Raw genomic sequence first — 22,148 nt, forward strand, 5'->3', positions numbered from 1 at the left:
GTGTGGCCTGGTGACTGCAGGGAATGGCAGCGGGGGCCCAGGACAGAGTGAAGCATTGGTCCCCGCCCTTCCTTTGCCATGGGGTCTCCAGGGAAGGGCGGGCACCCCCTGCTTGGGGTCCAGTTCTGCCCCTGTGAGACCCAGGCTGCTCTCTCAGGACACATACCCCCCCTCCCCGGCACACCAGCCCCCCCGGACAGACCAGACCCCCAGGACAGACCAGTCTCCCCCGGACAGACCAGTCTCCCCCTGACAGACCAGCCCCCCCCGGACAGACCAACCCCCCAGGACAGAACAGACCCCCCCCAGGACAGACCAGTCTCCCCCGGACAGACCAGCCCCCCCCCAGACAGACCAGCGCCCCCGATAGACCATTCCCCCCCCCCCGGACAGACCAACCCCCCAGGACAGACCAGACCCCCAGGACAGACCAGTCTCCCCCCCGGACAGACCAACCCCCCCCCAGGACAGACCAGCCCCCCCCCCGACAGACCAGTCCCCTCCCTGGGACAGACCAGCCCCCCAGAACAGACCAGCCCCCCCCCCCCCCCCGGGACAGACCAGTGGAGCCAGGCCAGGGGAGGCCCTGGCCGCTGAATGCCTCGGAAGGGTGAGAGGTGTCTTGTTTGAAGAAGAAGTGTTTCAGGAGGATGGACAGTTGCAGAGAAAGTAGGGATGGAGGTGTGTGTGCTGAGCAATTTTTTCATGGAGACAATTTACGTTTGGGGGCAAGATATCAAAAAGATATGGTGAAAAATACATGAAAGTATTTTCTTCAGCACCGGCCCCTAGTGTGAGAGTGAGTCTGGCCAGGGGCCGGTCCAAGCTGGTGACACCCTCTGTGGCCCTCTCTCAGGCAGCCAGCACCCCCAGCCTGGACCCTTGTCCTGCTTTGGGGGTGGATTTTTATTTTCCTTCTGATACTGTCAATTAAAATTAACTTTTAATTAATTTATGCACGCAGTAAAAGTCCCCACAGCGAAGTGAACAGTAAGACGACGGCGTCTTTCTCTGCGAGCCCATCTCAGTTCTAGAAAACTCACCAACTCACCTGTAGCCTCTGTGTGTGGCTCCCGAGAAGGGACGTGGAGCTGCGTCGGGAGTCGGAGCGGAAGAGCGGGGGTGGGGGGCCCAGGGAGCGCGGCGCCCTGAGCTCTGTCAGCGGGAGGGCCCAAGCTCTCAAGAGCCCCCCACGAAGTCGATGAGGGTCACTTTCTGTAACCTGGTGGCCACTGCTGTCCACAGGCTAGCTTTTGGAAACGGGAACCAGGTGGTGACACCGCTCTAGCTTCCCGGGTGAGCGACAAAGTGCAGCTCGTTCCGCGGGGCCTGAGAGCGCGGAGCAGGCCGAGGGCTGTGAGCGAAGCCTGTGCAGGCCGCCTCCAGGCCAGGAAGAGACTGGGTGCAGGGGTGGGACGCGTTTCCCCTCAGATGAGTACGGAGTCTTCGGCCAGGAGCGTGGGGGAGGGTTCAGACTCCCCGCATGGATGACGGGGCCTGTTCGGCCCTGGGGCTGCCGTGCTCGGTCTGGGCGGTTCCGCAGGCCCCCCAGAAGCACACCCGGGTCAGCCAGGGTGGGCGGAGGGGCAGGGGGTGTGGGTGGTTCCTGGAATGTCGCAGCCCAAGTCACGCCCCCCTTAAATGCTCACAGTGGTTTTGGGTAACCAGAGGCCTCCGGCTGGCTGAGGGGGTCAGACCCCAGTGTCAGAGCCTGCCTCCCGCGTCAGTGATCCTTCCGGGGCCAGAACGACCGTCGGCAGAATTGGGCGGTGGTAATGGCGTGTTTCCAAACTAAGCTCCTGCCCTCCCTGTGCCGCCGTTATGCGTTTCCAGCAGCCTCGGCACCGTCAGCAACACGCGTGTGAATCCCATGGCAGGTGCTTTCAGTAGACTCTGTCAGTGTGTGAGGCGGCAGGCTGTGGGGACCTGGCGAGTTCCTGACCCCCCCCGACCCAGCCGGGAACGTGAGGCCACAGCCAGCGTGGGGCTCCCCCGGGACCAGCAGTCAGCTGTGTCACCCGCTCCTGAACGAGCCACAATGCTGTCACTGCGAGAGCGCGGTCACCTTGGTGTGTTTCCGGTCCCCAGGCCCCACCCTGTGGGGGTGTCAGCTGATGCGGCGATTGGCAGGAGGCAAGGCTGTACCTTGGGGTCCAGTCTGCCTGGAGCCTGCACTCAGGTGGGTCCCCTGTTCCCCTGCCCTTTCTCCTGGCAGACCTCTGCTGGCCTTGGCTTAGGTATGTGGCCCAGGAGGGAAGGAGAAGGGGACCCTGCCCCGGTGAGTGCAGGAACCAGGGCCCAGCTCTCCCCTGAAGGGAGAAGCTGCAGGTGGGGCTTGGGCTGGGCAGGCACGAGTGAGGCCAGGTGCTGAATCTGGCCTGGTCCGTGGTGGACAGACCGTGTCTCCATCTGATACAAGGGCACCCTTTCTGCCTCAGAGAGCTGATCTGAGCAGCCGTGCAAGAACACGTATGGGAGACAGTCTTCGCCTCCCCGTGGTTTGGGGGCCCTCAGCTCATTCTGATCCCAGAACGTTTCTTGGTTGCTGGTAAGATCATTATTTCAGCTTCCCTGTGCCCCACTGCCCTCGTCCCCTTGACACTGACCCAAGAGCTGGAGCCCAAGGACTTGTGTGCATGCAAATCACAGCTGGGGGTGAGGAGGAGGAAGAGGGAAACCGAGTCTCTGTCAGGGCAGTCCAGCCCGCCCCACCCCTGCAGAACTGGGGCTCACTGTGTAAATCCTGACAGTTGCAGCCCTGGGTTCTTTCCAGCCTGGTTCCCTGAGAACACCCAGCCCTGCCCTGCGGTGTGCAGTGCGGCTGCACGTTTGGAAACGGGGCTCTGCTGTGGGACTCGGAGGGGTACAGCTGGGCTTTGCCTGCGAGGGCTTGTCCAGCTGGAGGTGTCCCACTGTCTGCACATACCGACTGCCCCGTGAGCACAGGAAGCCCATCCTTGGCCTGGCTGTGCTAGGGCCTGGCGTGGACGCTGGTGCTGCCCAGGAACGCAGTGCAGAGGCAGGAGAGCCGTGTGTTTATTAGTTAGCACGTAGCATCATGGGACATGGCCTCAGAGCAAGGGCCCCACCCTGGTCCCCACCCCAGCCTCTCCGGCCTCCGGCCTCGCACTGGGGCCCTGCTGAAAGCCGTGATGGGTGGCAGCAGGGGGTGCCAGGTGTCAGGGTGCCCTCTGGGGTGATTCAGGTGCGCCTCCTCCGGGGCCTGGGGCAGCAACGTCTGCAGTACCACGGCTCTGCTCATTAAGGTGAAAAGGTACAAAGTACGGTGATCTGGAAAGTCCCATTCCTTCACTCCCGAGAGCAGAGACAGCCTCACGCCTTGGTGAGGACAGGCTCCCAACAGCTGCATGCCTGGGGCCCCTTCCCCGTCTCCTCTTGGAGAGCCCAGAGGGTAAAGGTGACAAAAAACATGCAGACCTTGAGCTTTGCAGAGGTGTTTTCAGGGAAGACTGTGTGAGGAGGGGTCCACGAAGACCCCCATGGAGCTAGTGTCAGGGGAGGGAGGTCTGAGGTCAGGGCTGGCCCCCCCCCCCCCCGAGGAACCGGATGGCTGTGTTAATGTCACACTTCTGTCTCTGTCACTTGTCAGGGATGCGTAGAGAAGCCTCCCTCCCGATGGGGCACCGCACAGTGTGGGTGACCCGCAGAAGCAGGAGCCCCCCCAGACTCCCTACCTCAGCCCCTCCAGGAACCACTGGGGCGAAAAGGAAGAAAGCAGGATGGTGCGGCCTGGGGGCTCGTGTGGCCTCGTGGCAAATGCTACAGGCTTGGAACTTCTGGCCTGGGGAACCCCAACTCCGGCGGGAGGGGCGAGGAAAGAGGACAGGAGTGACAGGAAGCGCAGGAGCGCCTTCCACCGGCACCTCCGAGTCAGGCTGGGGGTGGGGCTGCGCTGGCTGGAGGGACATGCAGTGGGGACCGGGAGGGAGCCAGCCCCCCCCCCCCCCCCCCGGAGATCACCAGCGGGAGGTGAGGACCGTGCTTCTATTTCTGAAAAAGCTCGAGAGGAGCGGCCTCTTGGGCCAGGCGACAGTCGTGGCCACCCCCAGGCGCCAGGACCCCGGCTTGGCCGGCGCCGACGGGCCCCTGCAGGCTGTCCTCGGTGGCCATGGCCGAGCGCGTGCTGTCCTCGTGCGTGCTGTCCTCGCGCAGGGCTGGCTCGGGGCTGGCGGCGCGCTGCTGCTGCTCCTTGAGCTCGGAGTAGGAGCGCGAGAAGGTGTGGAAGATGGACGTGACCGGGAAGGCCATGAGCAGGATGCCGCTGAGAATGCTGCTCAGCGCCACCACCTGCCCGGGCAGGCTGCGCGGCACCATATCGCCGTAGCCCACGGTGGTCATGGAGATGACGGCCCACCAGTAGCTGGCGGGCACGCTGGAGAAGTCGCGGCGCGCGCCCAGCTCGCGCTCGGCCAGGTGCACCAGCGGGGCGAAGAGCGCCATGGCCACGCAGAGGAAGAGCAGCAGCAGGCCGAACTCGCGCGCGCAGCGGCGCACGGTCAGGCCGAGCGAGCGCAGCCCGAGAGAGTGGCGCGCCAGGCGCATCACGTAGAGCACGCGCAGCGCCCGCAGCAGCCGCAGCGCCAGCCCCGCGCGCTCCAGGAGCGCCGCGCCACCCGCGCCCGCGCCCGCGCCGCCCGCCGCCAGCCCCGCGAGCAGCGACACGTAGAAGGGCAGGATGGCCAGGATGTCGATGATGTTGAGCGGTGTCCGCAGGAAGGCGCACTTGCTCTCCGCCTGCAGGGAGCGCAGCAGGAACTCGAAGGAGAACCAGGCCACGCACACCGTCTCCAGCACAAAGAGGCTGCGGCACTTGGGGGAGCACTCGCCCTGCGGAGGAGGGGGGGGTGGTCACGCCGGCCTGCCCTTCCCCGACCCACCCCAACCCTTCCCGGAGCACGACTGCAGGGGGCCCGGTTTCCTTGCAAAAAGATCCCACCGGAGGCTGGTTTCCTGCCTGGGAGCCAAGGAGCTCAGCTGACCTGCTCCCCAGCACAACTGGTGAAAATCATTAAAAACAACCATTAAGGCTTCTTTCAGGGCAAACAGCAAATGGAACATCTATTCAAGAAAATTTACAAAAATTCATTTAAAAAGGCAAGAGAAATACCCCCTCCACACCCCCAGCTCAGCTCAGCGAGGAGACACACTCCCTGCCCCCAGCTCTCTGGGATAGTGTGGTTGAGAAGGGGTCAGCTTTTCCTGCCCAGTCCCCGCTCCTGCCCTGGGATGGAGGCTTTGCCTCCTGCTGCTCCGAGAACACTGAGGTCCCCCCTCGCCCTTGCCCCTGGCTTTCACGCCAGGAGAGGCAACCCAGAGGACCTCAGCCTGCTGCTCTGCCCTCCCTCCCCCCCACTCAGCTCAGAGAATGGAGCGTCATCAAAGAAGCCAGGCACTGCCCCCATCCCCAACTCCAGAGCCCTGGTGCAGAGGTGACCGTGGGCGTACCCAAGCTGTGTGTCCCTGAGGGGCAGCAACAGGGCTGAACGCTGTGTGTGTGTGTGTGTGTGTGTGTGTAGGTACATGCATGTGTGTGTACATGTATGTATCTGCATGCATATGCACATGTATCTGTATGTATGTGTATGTGCACGCATGCATGTGTGTACATGTTTCTGTATGTATGTATGTATATGTGCGCATGCATGTGTGCGTATGGGCGTACAGGTACATGCATGCGTGTGTGTACATGTATGTGTCTACATGTATATGTGCATGTTTCTGTGTGTATGTATATGTGCGTGCATGTGTGTATGTGTGCATTATGTACCTGTGTATGTGTGCATGTGTGTATCCGTGTGTGTGTGTGTGTGTAGGGGCAAGAATACATGCACTAAAATGATCCATTCAATCACTAAAATAGGGAACAGTAGCAAGCCCTGAAAAAAGAGGGGACATGATCCAGGGTTGCTGTATTATCTAAAATGTCCAGTTTCCAATAAAAAATCCTACAGCAGGCAAAGAAAGAGTGAAGTATGATCCATACATCAGAAAAAAATCAGGCAACAGAAACGACGCTTGAGAGAAGCAGATACCAGATTTTTGGAAAGCGCTGGTCTAAATGCGCTCACAGACCAGAGGAAGAGCAAAGGAATGGAACATGGGATGGCAGGCTGTTGCATCAGCTGGAGATTATCGATAAAGAGAAGACTTTTTAAACGACCAAATGGACCTTTTGGAGGGAAAAGTCAACAAGAGCAAATTCAGTGGCATAGCTGCACAGTAGATCTGAACCGTCAGAAGAACGAGTTCGGAACGAGACGGTAGACTGATCGTGCTGAGAAGAGCACGGGGAGGCCCGCAGAGTCTGAGAAGAATGTGGGGCGTGTTTGTGAAACACCGGTGCCAGAGGCGAGGGGAGAGGGAGGAGGAGAACACCTGCGACAAGTAATGGCTGCAAACGCACCAAGTCCCCTGAAACACAATGACCTGCGGACCCGGGAGCGCCGTACCCTCCAGGCAGGGTCAGTGCAGACCCCGGGTGCCTGGAAGGGTCCGAATGCCACAGGCCAGGCGAAAACGGCCCGTGGTCGCACCTGAGCAGAACCGGCACAGGCCAGAATGCTGGGGCGTGTGTATTCGCAACGCTCAGAAAGAAGGTCTAACAAGAATCCTGTCTGCAGCAACGCCGTCATTCCAGGATGACGGTGAAATACTTTCCCAGATGAACAACGTCGGAAAGAAGCTGTTTGCAGTGCAGCTGCCCCGCAAGACATTCCAAGGGGAGCTCTGCAGGCTGGAAGCCGTGACCCCGGCATCTCCGTGACCTTGGATTTGGCAAAACATCCTTAGAGATGACACCAAAAACAGGAGCCAGCAACATAAAATAGATACATTTAATCAAGATTTAAAACTTCTGTAGGGTCTGAACTGTTTCTCCTCAAAATGCGTATGTTGAAGGCGGGACCCATGACACCTTAGAAGGTGACTCAGTTTGGACGAAGAGGGGACGAAGGCACAGTGAGGTCATGAGGATGGGCGTAATTAGCATGCCTGGTGTCTCGGGACACAGACAATCACAGAGGACACGAGGCGGGGAGGGGAGTGTCCCACGCCAGACAGAGGCCTCGGGAGAAACCAACCCTGCCGACACCTTGACCTCCGACTTCCAGCCTCCAGAACCCAGAGAAAATAAATTTCTATTTCAGGCCACACAGTCTGTGGCCCTAGCAAACTAATACAGTTACCGTCTGGAAAGTAAAAGACACTCCACCGAATGGGAGAGAGTATTAGCAAATCATTTATCTGAGGAGGGACTTGTACCTAGAATAAATAAAGAATTCCTACAACTCAACAATTAAGAACCCCATTAAAAGATGGGCAAGGAGTAGACGTTTCTCTAGAAAAGAGACACAAATAGCCAAGGAGCCCATGGAAAGATGCTGCACATTATCAATCATCAGGGAAATGCAAACGGAAACCACCAGAGACACCGTTTCCCACCCACCCCAGGACGGCTGGAGTGAAAGCAGCAAGTGTTGGGAGGGTGCGGGGGAAGTGGGCCTGAGACCTCCCAGCCGCTTTGAAGAGAGTGGGGCCTCTCAGACAGCTGGACATGGCAGCACCACACGACCCGGGGGTCCGCTCTTGGGTGTGCCCACACAAAAGCTTGCACACGCGTGCTCACGGGGTCCTGGCGTGCATACGAGCCTCAAGCTGGGAACAACCCCGATGTTCACTAATGGGTTAGTGCATACATAAAATTTGGTAAGCCCCCACATCACTGGGCCATAAACAGGAACGAAGTACTGATTCGGGATGCGAAGGGAAGGAGGCTGGCCCCAGAGGGCGTGCCGCAGACCCTGTTCTCACTGGGGTCCAGAACCAGGAAACGTATAAAGACCACGTAGACCGTGCTTGCGCAGGCCTTGGGGGGTGGCAGGGCCGGCGGTGGGGGGAGTGTTAAAGGCACAGGTCTCTTGGGGTGACGGAAATGGGGTGGGTGCACAACCCCGTAAGCACGCTAAAAACCATTGAATCGTTCACTCTAAATGGGCAAATTATATGGTGTGTGAATTACATATCAGTCAAGCTATTTTAAAAGAACACTTAATCTCTAGGCAAATCTGAGAGTGTGGCCGGCTGGGTGTGGAGTGAGTCCAAGGCCCTGCTGGGAATCCAGTGCAGGGGCGTTCGGGGGCATCTGCTGATGGAACAGAAGACAGAACGTGCAGACCTCTCCAAGTGCCCAGCTGCTGGCGGGTCCTGGTCTGGCCCTGCCTCACCTTTGACCCTGAGCTCCGGCCTAGCCTTAAGCCCCTGGGGGCTGGAGAGAACACAGCAGACTCTGCAGACACCGGTGTGCTCTCATGGACCCACCCCACGCTGGAGGTGAGAAGACCTGGGGGCCTTCCGCTGTCCCCCCCGGCTCATGTCCCTCTGAGCATTTGGGGACAGGACCTCACACCTGCCCAGCTCCCGGGCCCTCTCCAGGGTGGGCCAGCAGTGCTGGGTCTCCGTCCCCCACAGACAGCAGGTCGAGGACCCACCTGATGCTTCAACGGGGGACCTGTGATCAGTTTTTACTCACCGCCAACATCTGTCATAGCATTGACCTTGGCACTGTGAGGGCACAGTGGTGAGTGGGACCCCCCAGGTCCTGTCTCGTATTTCCAGGCCCTGATTTATCACGGGTCCTCAGGAACGCAGGGCAAACGGGGCTCCCACAAACCTGTCTCCGATGTGCGCTGCCAGCCGGTGGCCCGCCGCTCCTGATCGGCAGAGCTCGGCCTCTCCGTCAGCGAGCCATCAGAGCCCAGCACCCGGCGGCCTCACTCTCACCGCCCGTGTTGTGCCTGGGAACGCTGGGCAGGTGCGGCTTCTTACTCCATGTGCTCACGTGAGGGGCACAGCTTAGGCACACACCCTCGGCAGGTGTGTTCCCAAGCAAAGGCAGTGCTGCGGCAGCCCAGAGGAAGGGGTTTTCCGACCCTGGGCGGGGGTGTGCAGGGGACTGGTCGAGGGTCTTCAACGGCCCGTCTTCCCAAGAGGCCTCTTCCTCCCAGGGTCCGCGGTGTTTTAGCCAGTCCAGAGGCTTTCCAGGAGTCACGTGGCCCATCCTGGCTTGGGAGTGCACAGCTAGCTCGTGGCAGGTCTGCTGGTGCGGCTGTTCTAGAAACCCCGGTGGCGTCTCTGCTGCCCTTGATTCATAGACAAGCAGGGGCTGCAGCCTGACCGGAGGGGCCTGGGTTCTTTGGGGACAGGTCTGCGGCACAGCTGGGGGTCCCCAGTGTGTCCGGTCTATGGCTCTGTGTCGACCCCTGCGCCTCCGTCCCTCTGTCCCAGAGGTGGCTCTGGACCTCCTAAGGATTAGGAGCTGCTGTGTGGGGGGCGTTCCGGGGCTCCTGCCCCCCTCTCCACCTGCTCCCACCTGCCAGCCTCAGCCCTCCAGACCCAGGCTCCCTGGGGAACCCTGGTGAGGTGGGGATATCCCCCACTCGGCTCCTAGCAGGGTGGGGCGCTGGGCACGCTCCCTCCCCTCGCAGAGGGTACCGTGAGGGCTGGCTGGCTCTGCTCACCCTGAGGCACCTGGCGAGTCCCAGATCCTAGCAGGAGGGCGCGCGGGGGGCGAGGCCTGGCGGGAGGACCGTCCACAGACAGGGACAACAGCACTTAGGGAAAGCAGAGGTCAGCAAGGGCGTCTACCACTCACGCTTCTGGAAGGTTCCTTGGGACCAGGGCCAGCTCTCACTGATTTCCTCCTTAGGACTCGTGTCCTAGGAGTCCTGGGGTGCAGAATTCAGCGCAGCTGCAGCTTCTGGGCTGACTGCAGCCCTAGTCTGCTTGTCCTGTGTGGTCTGTCCGGTCTCCCAGGGCTGCTTCCATGCCCCCCGGACCTCACAGCCCCGGGGCTCCTTGCTTCTGGAGCCACCCCGCCCCCAGGTTGTCCAGGTTTGGGGTACGAGTTTTGTCCCAGCTCTTTGCTATAGGAGTGGAAAAGCTTTGAGTCCACTCCTGGACCTCAGGGCCAGCAAGCCTGAGGGACTTACTGCCCCTCCCCTCCCGAGGATGGGGTCCGACCTCATCGCACCCCCCTGTGTGGAATCTGGTTTAAGCTAAGTCAGGCTCCGGGAGGTTACAGGACTTCCCCAGCGCGTGCCTGACGCCCTGAGGATTCCTGGGCACCTCAGCACCCGTGCTGGACGGAGAGCCTTAGGACACGGCAGCCCCAGCATTAAGTGTAACAAGCGGGCAAACTGGATTCGGGTGGAAAACCCCAACTGACAAGTTTTCAATAAAGAGGCGGCTGGGACCCAGGGGCTAACGTAAGACACTCGGCAGGCGGAACGGCTGCGAACTGGGAAGAGGAGGGGGCTGAGGGCCAGCACAGCGACAGGTCAGGGAGGTGAAGGCATCACGGCCTGGCCTCCCTCGTCTGCTCGGGAGTCTGGTGTCCTAGGACACACAGTCCCGGTAACGCCCCACGTGACGCCCCGTTTCCAGGCCGACTGTGCCCAGCTCCCGTCATCTTGGCCATGGGCAGCTTCGAGTCCCCGTCTGGGCAGCCTTGACCACCTTGACCTCCGTCCAGAAGGAGGAGAGATGGAGACCCTGGGCCCTTCTGGGGATGGCTGTGATGACCCCAGTACGCTCACCTGGAGCCGGGCTGACCCTGGGGGTTCAAGGTGAGACGAGCTTGTCGGAGCCCACCAGAGCCCTGCCCCCGGCCACCCTCTCCTTAAGGACCAGCCACAGAGGTTAAGTGGAAGGACCTATTTCTGGAACTTTCAACCCAGAAAACAGACCCCGATTTATCATAATCTGACACATCTGGCCTGTTTGGTCAAAATCGGGTCGGACGTAAGTCTATGCTCAGCCTGGCTCGCCCAGTTTTAAGGGCCTCCCTCTTCTATTTGCTCTTGTCCGGCGTTGGCTGGCATTTTCGCGTACATGGAGGCTTGCGTAAACCAGTGTACAAGTTGCAGATGCCCCGTATGGATATGTCTGTGCACCGGCTCGCTGGGTGGTGCAGGGACGCAAGCCGCAGCTGCCCCCGCCCGCACCAGTGGGGCTGGGGTCTCTGGACCCCAGGCTGCCTGAGCCGATGCCTTTTAAACTCCGCCCCTTGGCTCTGGGCTGCAAACTTTGTGTCCTGGCCGTGCTCACTGTGTGCTACTGTTTGGGGACTGGCCTTCGGGGACTGGACGGGGTGTCCGGCCAACGGCTTCTGCCTGTCTCCTGTCAGGGGCAAGAGAAGAGGGCTCTGGTCCTGGGGGCTCGGGGAGGACCCGGGGACTCTGGTACAGACACTTCTGCAGGGACAGAAAGTGGACCCCCGACTCTGAGATGGGTCGGGCGGTGCCGGCGCTGGTGGAGCCCCAGTGGTGGGTGGGGGCCGTTTCACCCCCACACCCCCTCCACGTTCCCCCTATGCTCCTGTGAGAATAAAGGGAGGATGCTTTTGTCAGCAGCTGCGTGTGGGACACATTGCTCCCCACATGCCCGGAACATGCCCGAGCGCCACTGAAATGCACGAATCCCCGGGGCCCAGGCGAAGCGGCCCCAGAACCTCTTCAGGAACCTCGGGCACATCTCAGCTCCCTGCAGGAAACGGAAAGTAATAACCAAGGGAATCCCAGGGGCTGCAGCCCCAGCCCCACCCTCTCTTGGGCCCCGCAGGTCCGGGTGCAAGGACTGAATATAAGGCAAACCTCTGTGGGTTCCCTCCAGCTCCATGTGCTGGACAGCGCCGTGGGGCTGGGGGACACCAAGAGGGACCGTGACGGGTGCAGGGGCTCCGCCTCCGGGGTACAAGGGTCAAGCTGGGGTGTCAGGAAGGAGGGTCCCCTGCAGGTGGGTGGAGGTCCTGGGAGATGGGCATTAAAGGGGAGCCGTGGAGCATGGCCTCGGATGGCTCCTGTGGATGGAGGTCAGCACGAGGAGAGACTGGAGGCGGGGGGAGGGGAGGGGAGGGGAGGGCCCAGCCCTGAAGCAGCAGGAGAGGAGGCAAGGGTGGGAGGGCCAAGATTTGGGGATGGAACAGCCCAGACGGCCGGGGCAGCGCAGCGCGGACGTTGCTGCACACATGGCCGGGGGCTGCGTGTTGACGCTGCACTCAGCGGGGTCGAGGCTGGAGGGCAGGCAGCAGCTGCCAGGACTGGCTCCGGGCGAGAACTTGGACGACTGCAGCAGGCAGCGTTCAGGCTGAGGGGGGAGCAGAGCAAACTGCAAAGGACACCTGGCCTCGAGGCCCCCGGCAATGTGAAGCTGGGGCCGGAGGTCACGACTGAGGACTGGCAGACCTTGACCCACCACCAGGATGCCTGGGGGGCCACTGGATGGGGGCAGGGGTGTGGGGGAAGCTTCCAGCACAAGCTTTCCTAAGCTGGGGAGGCCCAGTTGGAAGGGAGTCCACTGAAGTGGGGATGGGCCCAGCAAAGGGAAGAAAGAGCCCCGGGACAGCAGGCTGGAATGCACGGCTGCAAGGGCCGGAGTGGATAGGGAGGGGGAGCTGGGTCAGCACACGGGCCTGCCACCAGCAGGGGTTCAAGTGAAGCAATGGGTTCTCACAGCACAGAAGGGCCCCGGCCTCCCTGAGCTCTGGAGGCAGAGCCTCGCCTTCCCACCTGCCAGGAGCCCTCATGGTGACCTCTCCTCCGGAGACGAGCTGGGGCAGCCTCCCGCAAGGTCCCACGGGCAAACTTCCCTTCTTGGGGAAAGGCCACAAGACACTGTGTGCCCTTCCCCAGTGACCGCCCGGGCCCTGGGTGTGAACCTTCAGAGTCCTCACGTGGTGGGCAGGGAATGAAAAGTTACCCAGCAGGTGCCTCAGCCCGTGGGCTGTGGGTCCGTCCTCTGTTTTGTTTTCTTTCTGGAAGAGGAACCAGGCATCCTTCAGTTCCTTGTGGTTCAAGAACCAGAGATCAGCTGCCCGAAGGAAGCAGGCTCGTTAACGTGTTACCTCTGAGCTAATTACAGACACGCTGTGAGGACATGGGGGTGGCTGGCTGCAGAGCCCACACTCCTTCCACATCCCCTGTATCTAGCCACTGCTAAGCCGAGTATCGGATTTGGAATGTGTCTTTAAACCTTATGTAAATGGTATCATCACAATTACCAAAAAACAAAACCAAAACCAAAAAACAAACAGCCAAACAAACCTGCTAGGAATATTGTGCACGCATACGTGTTAGAGCTTGTCGAGGGCTTTCCTGGGAACAGGGTTACTGGTTTGCCAGACAGGAACATTTTCATGTCTGTCAGGAATTGTTGAGCTGTTCCCCCAAGTAGCTCTACAAATTTAACCCCTCCCCACCAGGCCGAGGATCTGGAGATCCTGGGTGGTTCCAGGCAGAGCCCAGGTCACTGGGCAGAGTAATGTGTACAAATTCTCACAAGTGTATTTTAAAAGCCTTCAAGTGTGTATACACTTGACCTGGAAAGTCCAGTCTGGGGAGTGGGTTCTCAAGAAATAGTGGACACACGCCCACAGACTTAAGTAGGAGAATGTGCACCCTGATTGCACAGGTGTCCAGCCCTGTGACCACCACCACGGTCCCCACCATCTCTGTGCCGCCTCCGTATAGCCAGATTGTCCCCGCCCCAACCCCAGCACTCAGTGACCCCTTTCACCTCTTCCAGAACATCCCACAGATGGAATTATATTGCGTCTGGCTCTTCCCACTTAGTATAATCTGAGACTCATTCATGTTGTTTTGAATATCGGTGGTTCGTTCTTGATCTCTGGTCAGCGCTCTGTATAAATCTGTTTGTGGACTTGTGTGGTTTCCAGTTTGGCTGTTTCACATTAGCTGTATGCACTTTCATGTACAAATCTGGGAACGGACTACACTTTCATTTCTCTTGGGTAAAGACCTAGAGTGGATTGCCGGGTGGTATGTGAATGCACCCACTTATTTGTTCTACAAGCTTTTTCATGACTTTTTGGGCATTAAAAAAATATATACAGTTTTGTTTCTTTCCAATCATATGCCTGTTATTTCTTTTTCCTACTTCGTTGCACTGGCTAGGACTTCTAGTCCAAGGCCCAATCTTGGGGGGGAGCATTCAGTCTTTCATCTTTCATTATTATGTATGTCATCAGCTGTAAGTTCTTTATCAGGTTAAGGAAATTCCATTCTATTTCTAGATTGTTGAAAGTTTTTATTTTAATCATGAATGGATGTTGAATTTTGTCAAATGCTTTTTCTACATCTATTGAGATGACCAGATGGCTTTTCTTCTTCCATGTGTTTTTTTAAAAAGATTTTTATTTATTTGAAAGAGAGCGAACACGAACGGGGGTGGGGGAGGAGGGGTAGAGGGAGAAGCAGGCCCCCCACTGAGCAGGGAGCCTGACGCAGGACTCGATCCCAGGACCCTGAGATCATGACCTAATCTGAAGGCAGTTGCTTAACCGACAGCCACTCAGGCGCCCCACTTCTTCAGTGTGTTAATATTATAGATTCTACTGATCGATTTTTCAGATGTTGAGCCAGGATTGCTTTCCTGGGAAAGCTCGTCCTGGTCATGATGTTTTATCCTTTCTATCTATTACAGTACTTGATTACTAATATTTGTTGAGGAGTTTTGCATCTATGTTCATGAGATGTTGGCTTGTGTTTTTTCTTTTCTTGTAATGTCTTTGTCCAGGTTGGTACCAGGACAGTATTGGTCTCAAGAGCAAGTTGGGAAGTGCTTCCTCCTCCTGTATTTCCTGGAAAATATTATGCAGGATCAATATTATTTCTTTCTTAAAATTTTGTTAGAATTCACCAGTGAAATCACCCAAGGCTGGAGTTTTCTTTGTGAACGATTTTAAACTATGAATTAAATTTCTGTAGTTAACATAAGATTATTCAGGTTATCAACTTTTTTTTTCCCTTTTGGGGGGGTTAATGGGCTGAGAGGGAGAGTGGAAATCTCAAGCAGACTCCTGTTGAGTGTGGAGCCCAACATGGGGCTCGATCCCACGACCCTGAGATCATGACCTCAGCAGAAATCAAGGGTCGGAGGCTCAACCGACTGTGCCCCCCAGGTCTCTGGGATTATTCACTTCATCATGAGTGAGTTTTGGTGATTGAACATGTTTTTAATTTTAATTTTTGTTTAATAAAACCAAGACAAGCATATAATTAAAAAAAACCCAAAACTTGATGAGGGGTGCCTGGGTGGCTGAGTCGGTGAAGCGTCAGCTGCTCAGGTCATGATCTCAGGGTCCTGGGATCAAGTCCCGCGTCAGGCTCCCTGCTCAGCGGGGAGTCTGCTTCTCTCTCTGACCCTCCCCCCCCCCCCGGTTCGTGTGCTCGCTCGCTGTCTCTCTCTGACAAATAAACTCTTTTAAAAAACCCTCAATTAATACTAAAAGGCTTATAGGAAAAAAAGAATACTCTCACCCCACCTCTTATCTCCTAGAGGCAATAATTTTCAATTTTAATTGGTTATTCTGACAGTTATTTCTGTACTTTTAAATAATATCCTTATCCGGCTATTTATAGGTATATTAACTTCATACATTTCTGCTGACTTTGTGTGTTGAGGATTTGGTTTTCATACACCTACCCCCACCTCACCTCACCATCCTCACATCCATGACCCCTTTCCTCCAAAAATAGTTCTGTCACATTTTGGGGTAAAATCAGTAACTATTAAGATAATGTAAACACTGGTCACTGCTGGCCCGGGTCGTGGTCTACAATTACATTTTTCCCTCATAAAATGTTTTGTTTTCCCTGAAGTTTTATGGCCTTATTCTAAAATTGCTTAGTTGCTCGCTATTATGAATCATGGTGTATTTTTTCCAAACGCTCAAACACATCAGACAGTTGACGGGTTCTGTTTCCTTTCCGAGGCCCGCCTCCCCTGCGGGGACGTCCACCCCGCTGCCGAGAGCTGTGGACTGGAGTTTCTCTGCCGCTGTTTTGAGCACTGTGTCTCCCCGCCACCGTCCGCCCTATTCCATTATTCTGTTGAGGTGTGTCTTTCAGTAGCTTCCTAAGGAAAGGTGCGTGGGAGGCACAATTCTGAGCCTCTGCGTGCCTGGACGGTCTTCGCTCTGCCCCCACGCTTGATTGCGGAGACAGCTGATGCGGAATGACGGGCAGGAAATAATTCCCAGGCAGAATTTTGACAGTGTTCCCCGTTATGTCCGAGTTTTCCACAAAGCTCCTGAAGTTTAACATTCGCACGGAAAAGTGCATAAATCATGTCAGTGCATTTGCAAACGGAGCGGACCCACATGACCAGCACAGAGCCAGAGCCAGAGCCGCGGGGCCCGGCCGTCCTGAGGTCCAGCGCTGCTGGGACGGCTCACCCTGCACTCGCGACCTGGGCTTCTCCCTCTCCCCGTGACGCTCTGGGCACTGTTTCCTGCGCCAGGGGCTCTGGAGAGACGTGTGTTACGCATGTTTCCATCCCTGGCCCTGTTCTCATTTGAGAGCATCAGACAGCCCGTGGCACCGGCCCTGCCAAGGAGCTCTGCGGATTCCATCACACTAGGCGCCCTAAGTCTCGGTCGATCGAACCGTGTAAGGAGGTGCAGTGAAGGCCAGAGGAGTGGATTTGTCTCTGCAAACCACACAGCAAGGGCACCTTGGTGCTCGCGGCCTGCACACCCATCACCCTGGCACAGACTGGGGGTCTCGTCAAGGATCCCAAGGCTCGAAGACTTTCCTTGTGTTTACCTACTGTGTCATTAAATTCGTACAGTGGTCATGTCCCTCTGCTGTCTCTGCGCTTTCTGGACACGGGCGCCCGTCTCGCCTTTCGCAGACCTCGTGTCGCTGGCACCCTCAGCCGCAGTGCGTTAGCAAAGTCACGGATTTGACCTCTGTTCACAGACCCGGTACCACGAACGAGAAATCCCATTAGAAGAACTTATCCTTATTAACTTATTTACTCATTCATGAATGACTTTGTGGGCAGATTTTATCTTTAGCCTCCCGTAAGTGCCTAAAGGAAAATGTTTATTAACTCATTTCACTACGAATTTATAATAATTTGACTTTGAACTGAATTGAGATTTATTCTTTCCAATTATCTATGGAAAAAGGCTCTTGTCATGCAAATAGAAAAGTAGAATATTAAATCTACTTAAAAATAGCAGTCATTTACATAGAAATAATGAATGTGCTAATTTCAAATTGTCCCCACTGAAGCAGGGTGTCAATTCACTTTCTTGCTAACACCCCACTAACTAGTTTAGTGCGGTCTTACGTAAAGAAATGGTAAAGTACTCCATACTCTGCCTGCCCTACCGCGAACCAGCCTGGTCTTCCAACGGCTTCCCCTGTGAGCAACGTCCTGGAGCGAATACCATGAAGGGTCTCCACGCAGACAAGAAGGAACCTGGGACCGGAGCAGCCTATGGTCTGTGGACTGAGACGGGACAGTGACAGCAGCAGACACGCGCATGCCATGGGATGCCCATTCGTCCACTCATCCAGCTTTGCGGGGTGTTTGCACGGGCCCAGGAAGTGTGCGGGGGCCCAGCTGGGGTCCCTGCCCCCGTATCCTCGCGGGACGGGACTGACGGGAGCCATGCACACACAGGAGAACAAGGCAGGTGACACCACCTTCTATGAACGAGTGAAGAGGGCGCCCATCTCAAGAGAGAACAGTTCCAGATCACGAATTCTGTTTGAGGCAGAGACAACAGCACACAATCTTCAGCCACCGTCCTTCCTTTGGTTCGTTAATTTTACTGGTTTCTGAGGGGTCCTTCCTGGCTCGTGCACTCTTGGCTGGAGGGCAGATTCCCCACATTCGGCCGTGCTCAGGCTGGTCGCACTTAGAGCTTCTCACGACTCCACCCCGGTTCAGCGCTGCCGCGGTCGGGGGCAACGAGCTCCCGCCCACCGACTCCGTTACGCGGGTGAATTCGTCGCACTGTTACAAACGGTGCTTCAGAGAACATCCTGAACCTACATCCCCAGGCACATGGGCCTGTCCTGGCACAGACTCCCGGAGATAGTTCTTCAGTTAAATGGTTGCACCGGTAACATCCGCAGAGCGGGTTCCAGTTCACCTGTTTGCAGACCCCCTTCAACCACACAGGGAGGGGATCGTGCCCCAGCGCCATCACTCACACAGGTGCGGCCGGTTAGTCCGTCTTGGCTGGTGGGACTGGTGAAATGGTCCAGATGGGTTTCTCTCTGACCAGAGGGCCAACATCTGTTCCTGTGTTTTGACCCTTGCTGATGTCCTTTTAATTCCTGGCTCACATTCTTAGCCCTCCTTTGTACTGAGGGCCTATTCTTTTCTTATTAATTCACTGGAATTTCCTGTATATTAAGGACAGCAGCCCTTTATCATCTAAGTTGCAGTTTTATTCTTAGATTTCAGTTCTATCACTGTTTACATTTGGGTGGGGGAGGCTTCCGTTAGTTTTTAACTTTAATTTCTTCAGATGTTACTTTCCTTGATGGTTTCTGGCTTTCCTACCAAACCTAGAGAGAGTTGCTCGTGATACTGGCCGTGAGCTCTGCTTTAGCCCCCAGGACGGGCCCAGGGGCCTGTGCGGCGTCTTCCTCCACCGTAAGAAATGCCCGGGGTAGCTTCCTAAAAGAAGAGCCAGCAGAGTCTCTAGCAACCGCCGGCAAGACCCAAACACATAGGACCTACTGATACTATGCAGAACAGTGAGTGACTGATTTGTGCATGTCTATTTTCTTTTCTTTTTTTTTAAAGATTTTATTTATTTATTCGACAGAGAGAGAGACAGCCAGTGAGAGAGGGAACACAAGCAGGGGGAGTGGGAGAGGAAGAAGCAGGCTCATAGCAGAGGAGCCTGACGTGGGGCTCGATCCCAGCACGCCGGGGTCACGCCCGGAGCCGCAGGCAGACGCTCAGCCGCCGAGCCCCCCGGGCGCCCCCCCCCCCCCCCCCCCCCGTGCATGTCTATTTTCAAACCAGCTACCTGAACTCATTCATTCATAATAACTTTTCAGCTAATTCTCTTGGGTTTTGATTTGAGCTGCAAATAATGTAGCAAATTAGATACTCAGTATAGAACGCCGGCCAAAGTCTCCCGTCGGTGACTGGCGAGGGCCGCAGGCACATCACCGGCGAGTGCGGCCTGAATGGGGCTCGACGCAGAGGGTGGGAGGCGGATCTGCTCGGCCCCTCCGTCCAGCTGTTCCCGAAACGCGCATGATCTCAGGGCCGCGCCTCCGCTACGACGGGACTGTGTCTGTACGTCTACACCCACTGTTTTATCACTTAGAATTTTTTGTGTCAAAGAGCATTTATGTTTATTTCACCATTCGTATTTTATATTTTTTTAAATGAAGAACTTGTTTATGCCAACTTTACTAAAAGCTTATTAGAAATAAATGTTAAGTTTTGAGAAATGTTTCTGCGGTTTTTCTTCTGCCATCTGCTAACAGGATGCAGTACACGGACAGAATCCCCAGTGCTCAGCCTGGTGATGGGAGAAGATTCGGGGCAGAGACCGGGTTTGGGAAGCCGGGTGGGGGGGGCAGCACCCACCGGTGATCACAGGGAACTGGCAAAGCCCAAGAGCAAAGCTCGAAGTCACACCGGGCTGCACGCGGACCACGGGCCACGAGAGGTCAGGAGCACCCAGCCTGGGCCTCGCCCCTACGGGTGCACCTGGCTAAGGGGCTGGTCCTGGGGGCCGCCTCAGACGTGCTCCACCACGTCCTGCAGCCTCCCCCGGCACGTCTGACCCCGGTGCCCCTGGGGGCTGTGACCTGTGAACACGCTCTGTGGCCATTTCTGTGTCCGTGGGGGCCACGGCGGTGCGGTTCACCCGTTGCCAGCACAGGCTGCGTCTTTCCTTGGGCTAAATCCCCCCTTCCAGATTCCAAGGCTGTACCCTGGGTGAGGATGGCGGCCCCTCTGCCTTCACCAAGCACCCTCACTTTACGGTGATCACTCGCGGCTCTCCTGTCAAGAGCTAGAACTCGAGAGCACCCAGGAGGGTCCCCCGCGTGCTGTGCTCACTGCGGATGCAAAACGCCTCTTCACTGGGGGCTCCTGGTCGTGAGGGAGGCACAGCCAGACACCACAGTCCAGGAAGGTCCCAGTGCCCGTGGTAATAAAATAGGTGCAGAAAGAGAGGCTGCAGATGACAGGCACAGTGTGGGACGGCTTGTGCAGGGGTGGCCGTGGAGGGTTGGAGGGGAGAGCAGCAGGAGAGCTATGGAGAGGACACCTCGGGCACAGGAGGCAACAGGAGTAAAGGACGGAGGGGCAGGGGGTGGGAGGGTGGAGGCTGAGTGTGGGGCTGAGGAGGGCCAGCAGGGGGAGGACACGGCGGGCAGGGGAGGGTGCAACAGGCAGGGGAGGACGCAGTGTGCAGGGGAGGCCGCAGCGGGCAGCGTGAGGCCCCCTCGTGTGGCGGAGGCTGGCCGTGGGCCCCTCCTGGGCAGTGTCCGCGGGAGCGTCTGGGAAGACAGCTGTAAGGCACACAGAGCAAGGCTACAGCCCAATGAATGCAGACGACGAAGACAGATCCTCGGAAGGGTGAAGAGCAAGCAAAGCTGTGAAGAGACGTTAGCCTCCTACTGACTGAGTGCAGATTTCAAAAGCCAGGAGGAGCTTTCTTCAAGGGTCAGGCCAGCTGTTCCGGGGACACGGCCCGTGATGTGCTCACGTGGATCACATGGCCTCCTCTGGGCCGCAGAAGGGGGCCCAGTGACACCGCCGCGCACCGGGTGGGGGTACCCCAGGAAATAATCCGCGAGCAAGGGTGTTCATCCCGGGGTGGCTCAGCGCGGCAAAGAACTGGAAACGAAGCGCGAGGAGGGAGAAAACAGCACGTCTGTTAGATGCTGCGCTGGGTCTGGAGACGGCTTGCCGCTTTCCGAGGTCCCGGAGGGGCATCAAGAAGCAAGGCCGGACGGCGTACGCTGTTTTCTATAAGGCACAAGTGCTATGCTCACGGTCGGGAAGACACTTCTGAGGAGTGGCTTGTTCTCCAGGATGCGTGGGGGCAGAGGGACAGGCGGCTCGGGACCGCTGGGGCTGCGGGGACAGCTGGCGGGAGGCAGGTGGGGGAGGCACCTGGCTGACCCCCCCGTTCCTGGACAGGACCCGAAGTTTGCCAGCTGCATTCTCTCAGCTCCGTAGCACGCAGAGGCCACAAACCAGTTCTCGGGGGAGCACCCAGCTTACTTCTCCAGATAGACGTTTCCAGGCCAGCTCAGAAAGCAGCACCTCTCCCACCCTTGAGTCGTCCCTGGAAGCCCTGCAGAGCCCAGCTGGCGTGGGACATCACCTGCTCCCGTCAGAGGGCCCGGGACCCTCCAATTTACCAATGTCACAGTGTATTTTCTGCCCATGTCCTAACTCCAAACCCTTACTAACTATTCACAGGTGCTGGTAAACTAACACTTTTGGTAAAATAAAGGGCATGAGCTCATTTGGGAATAGCCAGTTTGCTGAGTTAGAATAGTTAATGTCTTATTATTAAAAACATCCCTTCATGTCATACTTAATATTTCAGGCTTAAGTGGAGCCTAGAATCTGAATTCTCTGGTCTCTTCCCCCAACTGAGTGGTGCCTGATGAATTTGTGCTTGGATGAATTTAGGTCCCTTAAAAATACAACTTGTAAGTCAAAATAGTTCAGTCCTGTGAGGGAAATGCTGGAAGGAATGGGATTATACACACTTGGAGAGATCTTTCTATTTCCACTTATTTCCAATAAACATTTCCTATTCTCATAGCTGCTCCCATGCTAGCAGCTGCAGGGGAAAGAGAGGACAGACAGACCCCTTCAATACACGTTTACAGTAAAGCAAAGAGTGAAGTCCACCTTCTCCCTCTCAGGTGGAGCCTTCTGCGTGTGTGTGCGTGTACGTGTGCATGCGCGTATGCGTGCGTGTGCGTGTGCGTGCGTGTGCGTGTGCATGTGTGCATGTGTGTGTATGTTGGGGGGGCGGCCTCTCGTCTGCAGGCCAGAGAGGGTCTTGCTCGGACTGCGCCCCGGGCTGCAGGCAGTCCCATGGACACCCCACCCCCACTGGCCAGGGGCTAGGAGGGAGGGTGAGGGCGCTTCTCCTGCCCAGCGGCTTCCCTGGCCACAGTGCGGTCTCAGTCCCGCTGAGCACCCCGAGGGGAGGTGATGGTGGCGCCCAGCGCAACGGTCCCTGCTGATCGCCACGCAAGGTTGGCGTCCGACTCTAAGTGCCTCTTTGGATCGGCGCTCCCCGCCACTCTGTAGAC

At 57.1% G+C, this 22,148-nt stretch overlaps 1 protein-coding gene across 2 annotated transcripts in view; it reads right to left on the reverse strand.

Annotated features, from left to right (window-relative positions):
* Positions 1-3,960: 3,960 nt before the first annotated feature.
* The window catches only part of KCNG2 (potassium voltage-gated channel modifier subfamily G member 2), a 64,274-nt gene continuing 46,086 nt past the window's right edge, over positions 3,961-22,148 (reverse strand). For both annotated transcript variants that reach the window (XM_057313315.1, XM_057313314.1), the window contains one exon: positions 3,961-4,848. In XM_057313315.1, the coding sequence (XP_057169298.1) occupies positions 4,006-4,848 (843 nt within the window). In that variant the 3' untranslated portion in view covers positions 3,961-4,005. The remainder of the gene's footprint in view (positions 4,849-22,148) is intronic.

Source organism: Ursus arctos, unplaced genomic scaffold (genome assembly GCF_023065955.2).
Source record: "Ursus arctos isolate Adak ecotype North America unplaced genomic scaffold, UrsArc2.0 scaffold_17, whole genome shotgun sequence".
NCBI lineage: Eukaryota > Metazoa > Chordata > Mammalia > Carnivora > Ursidae > Ursus > Ursus arctos.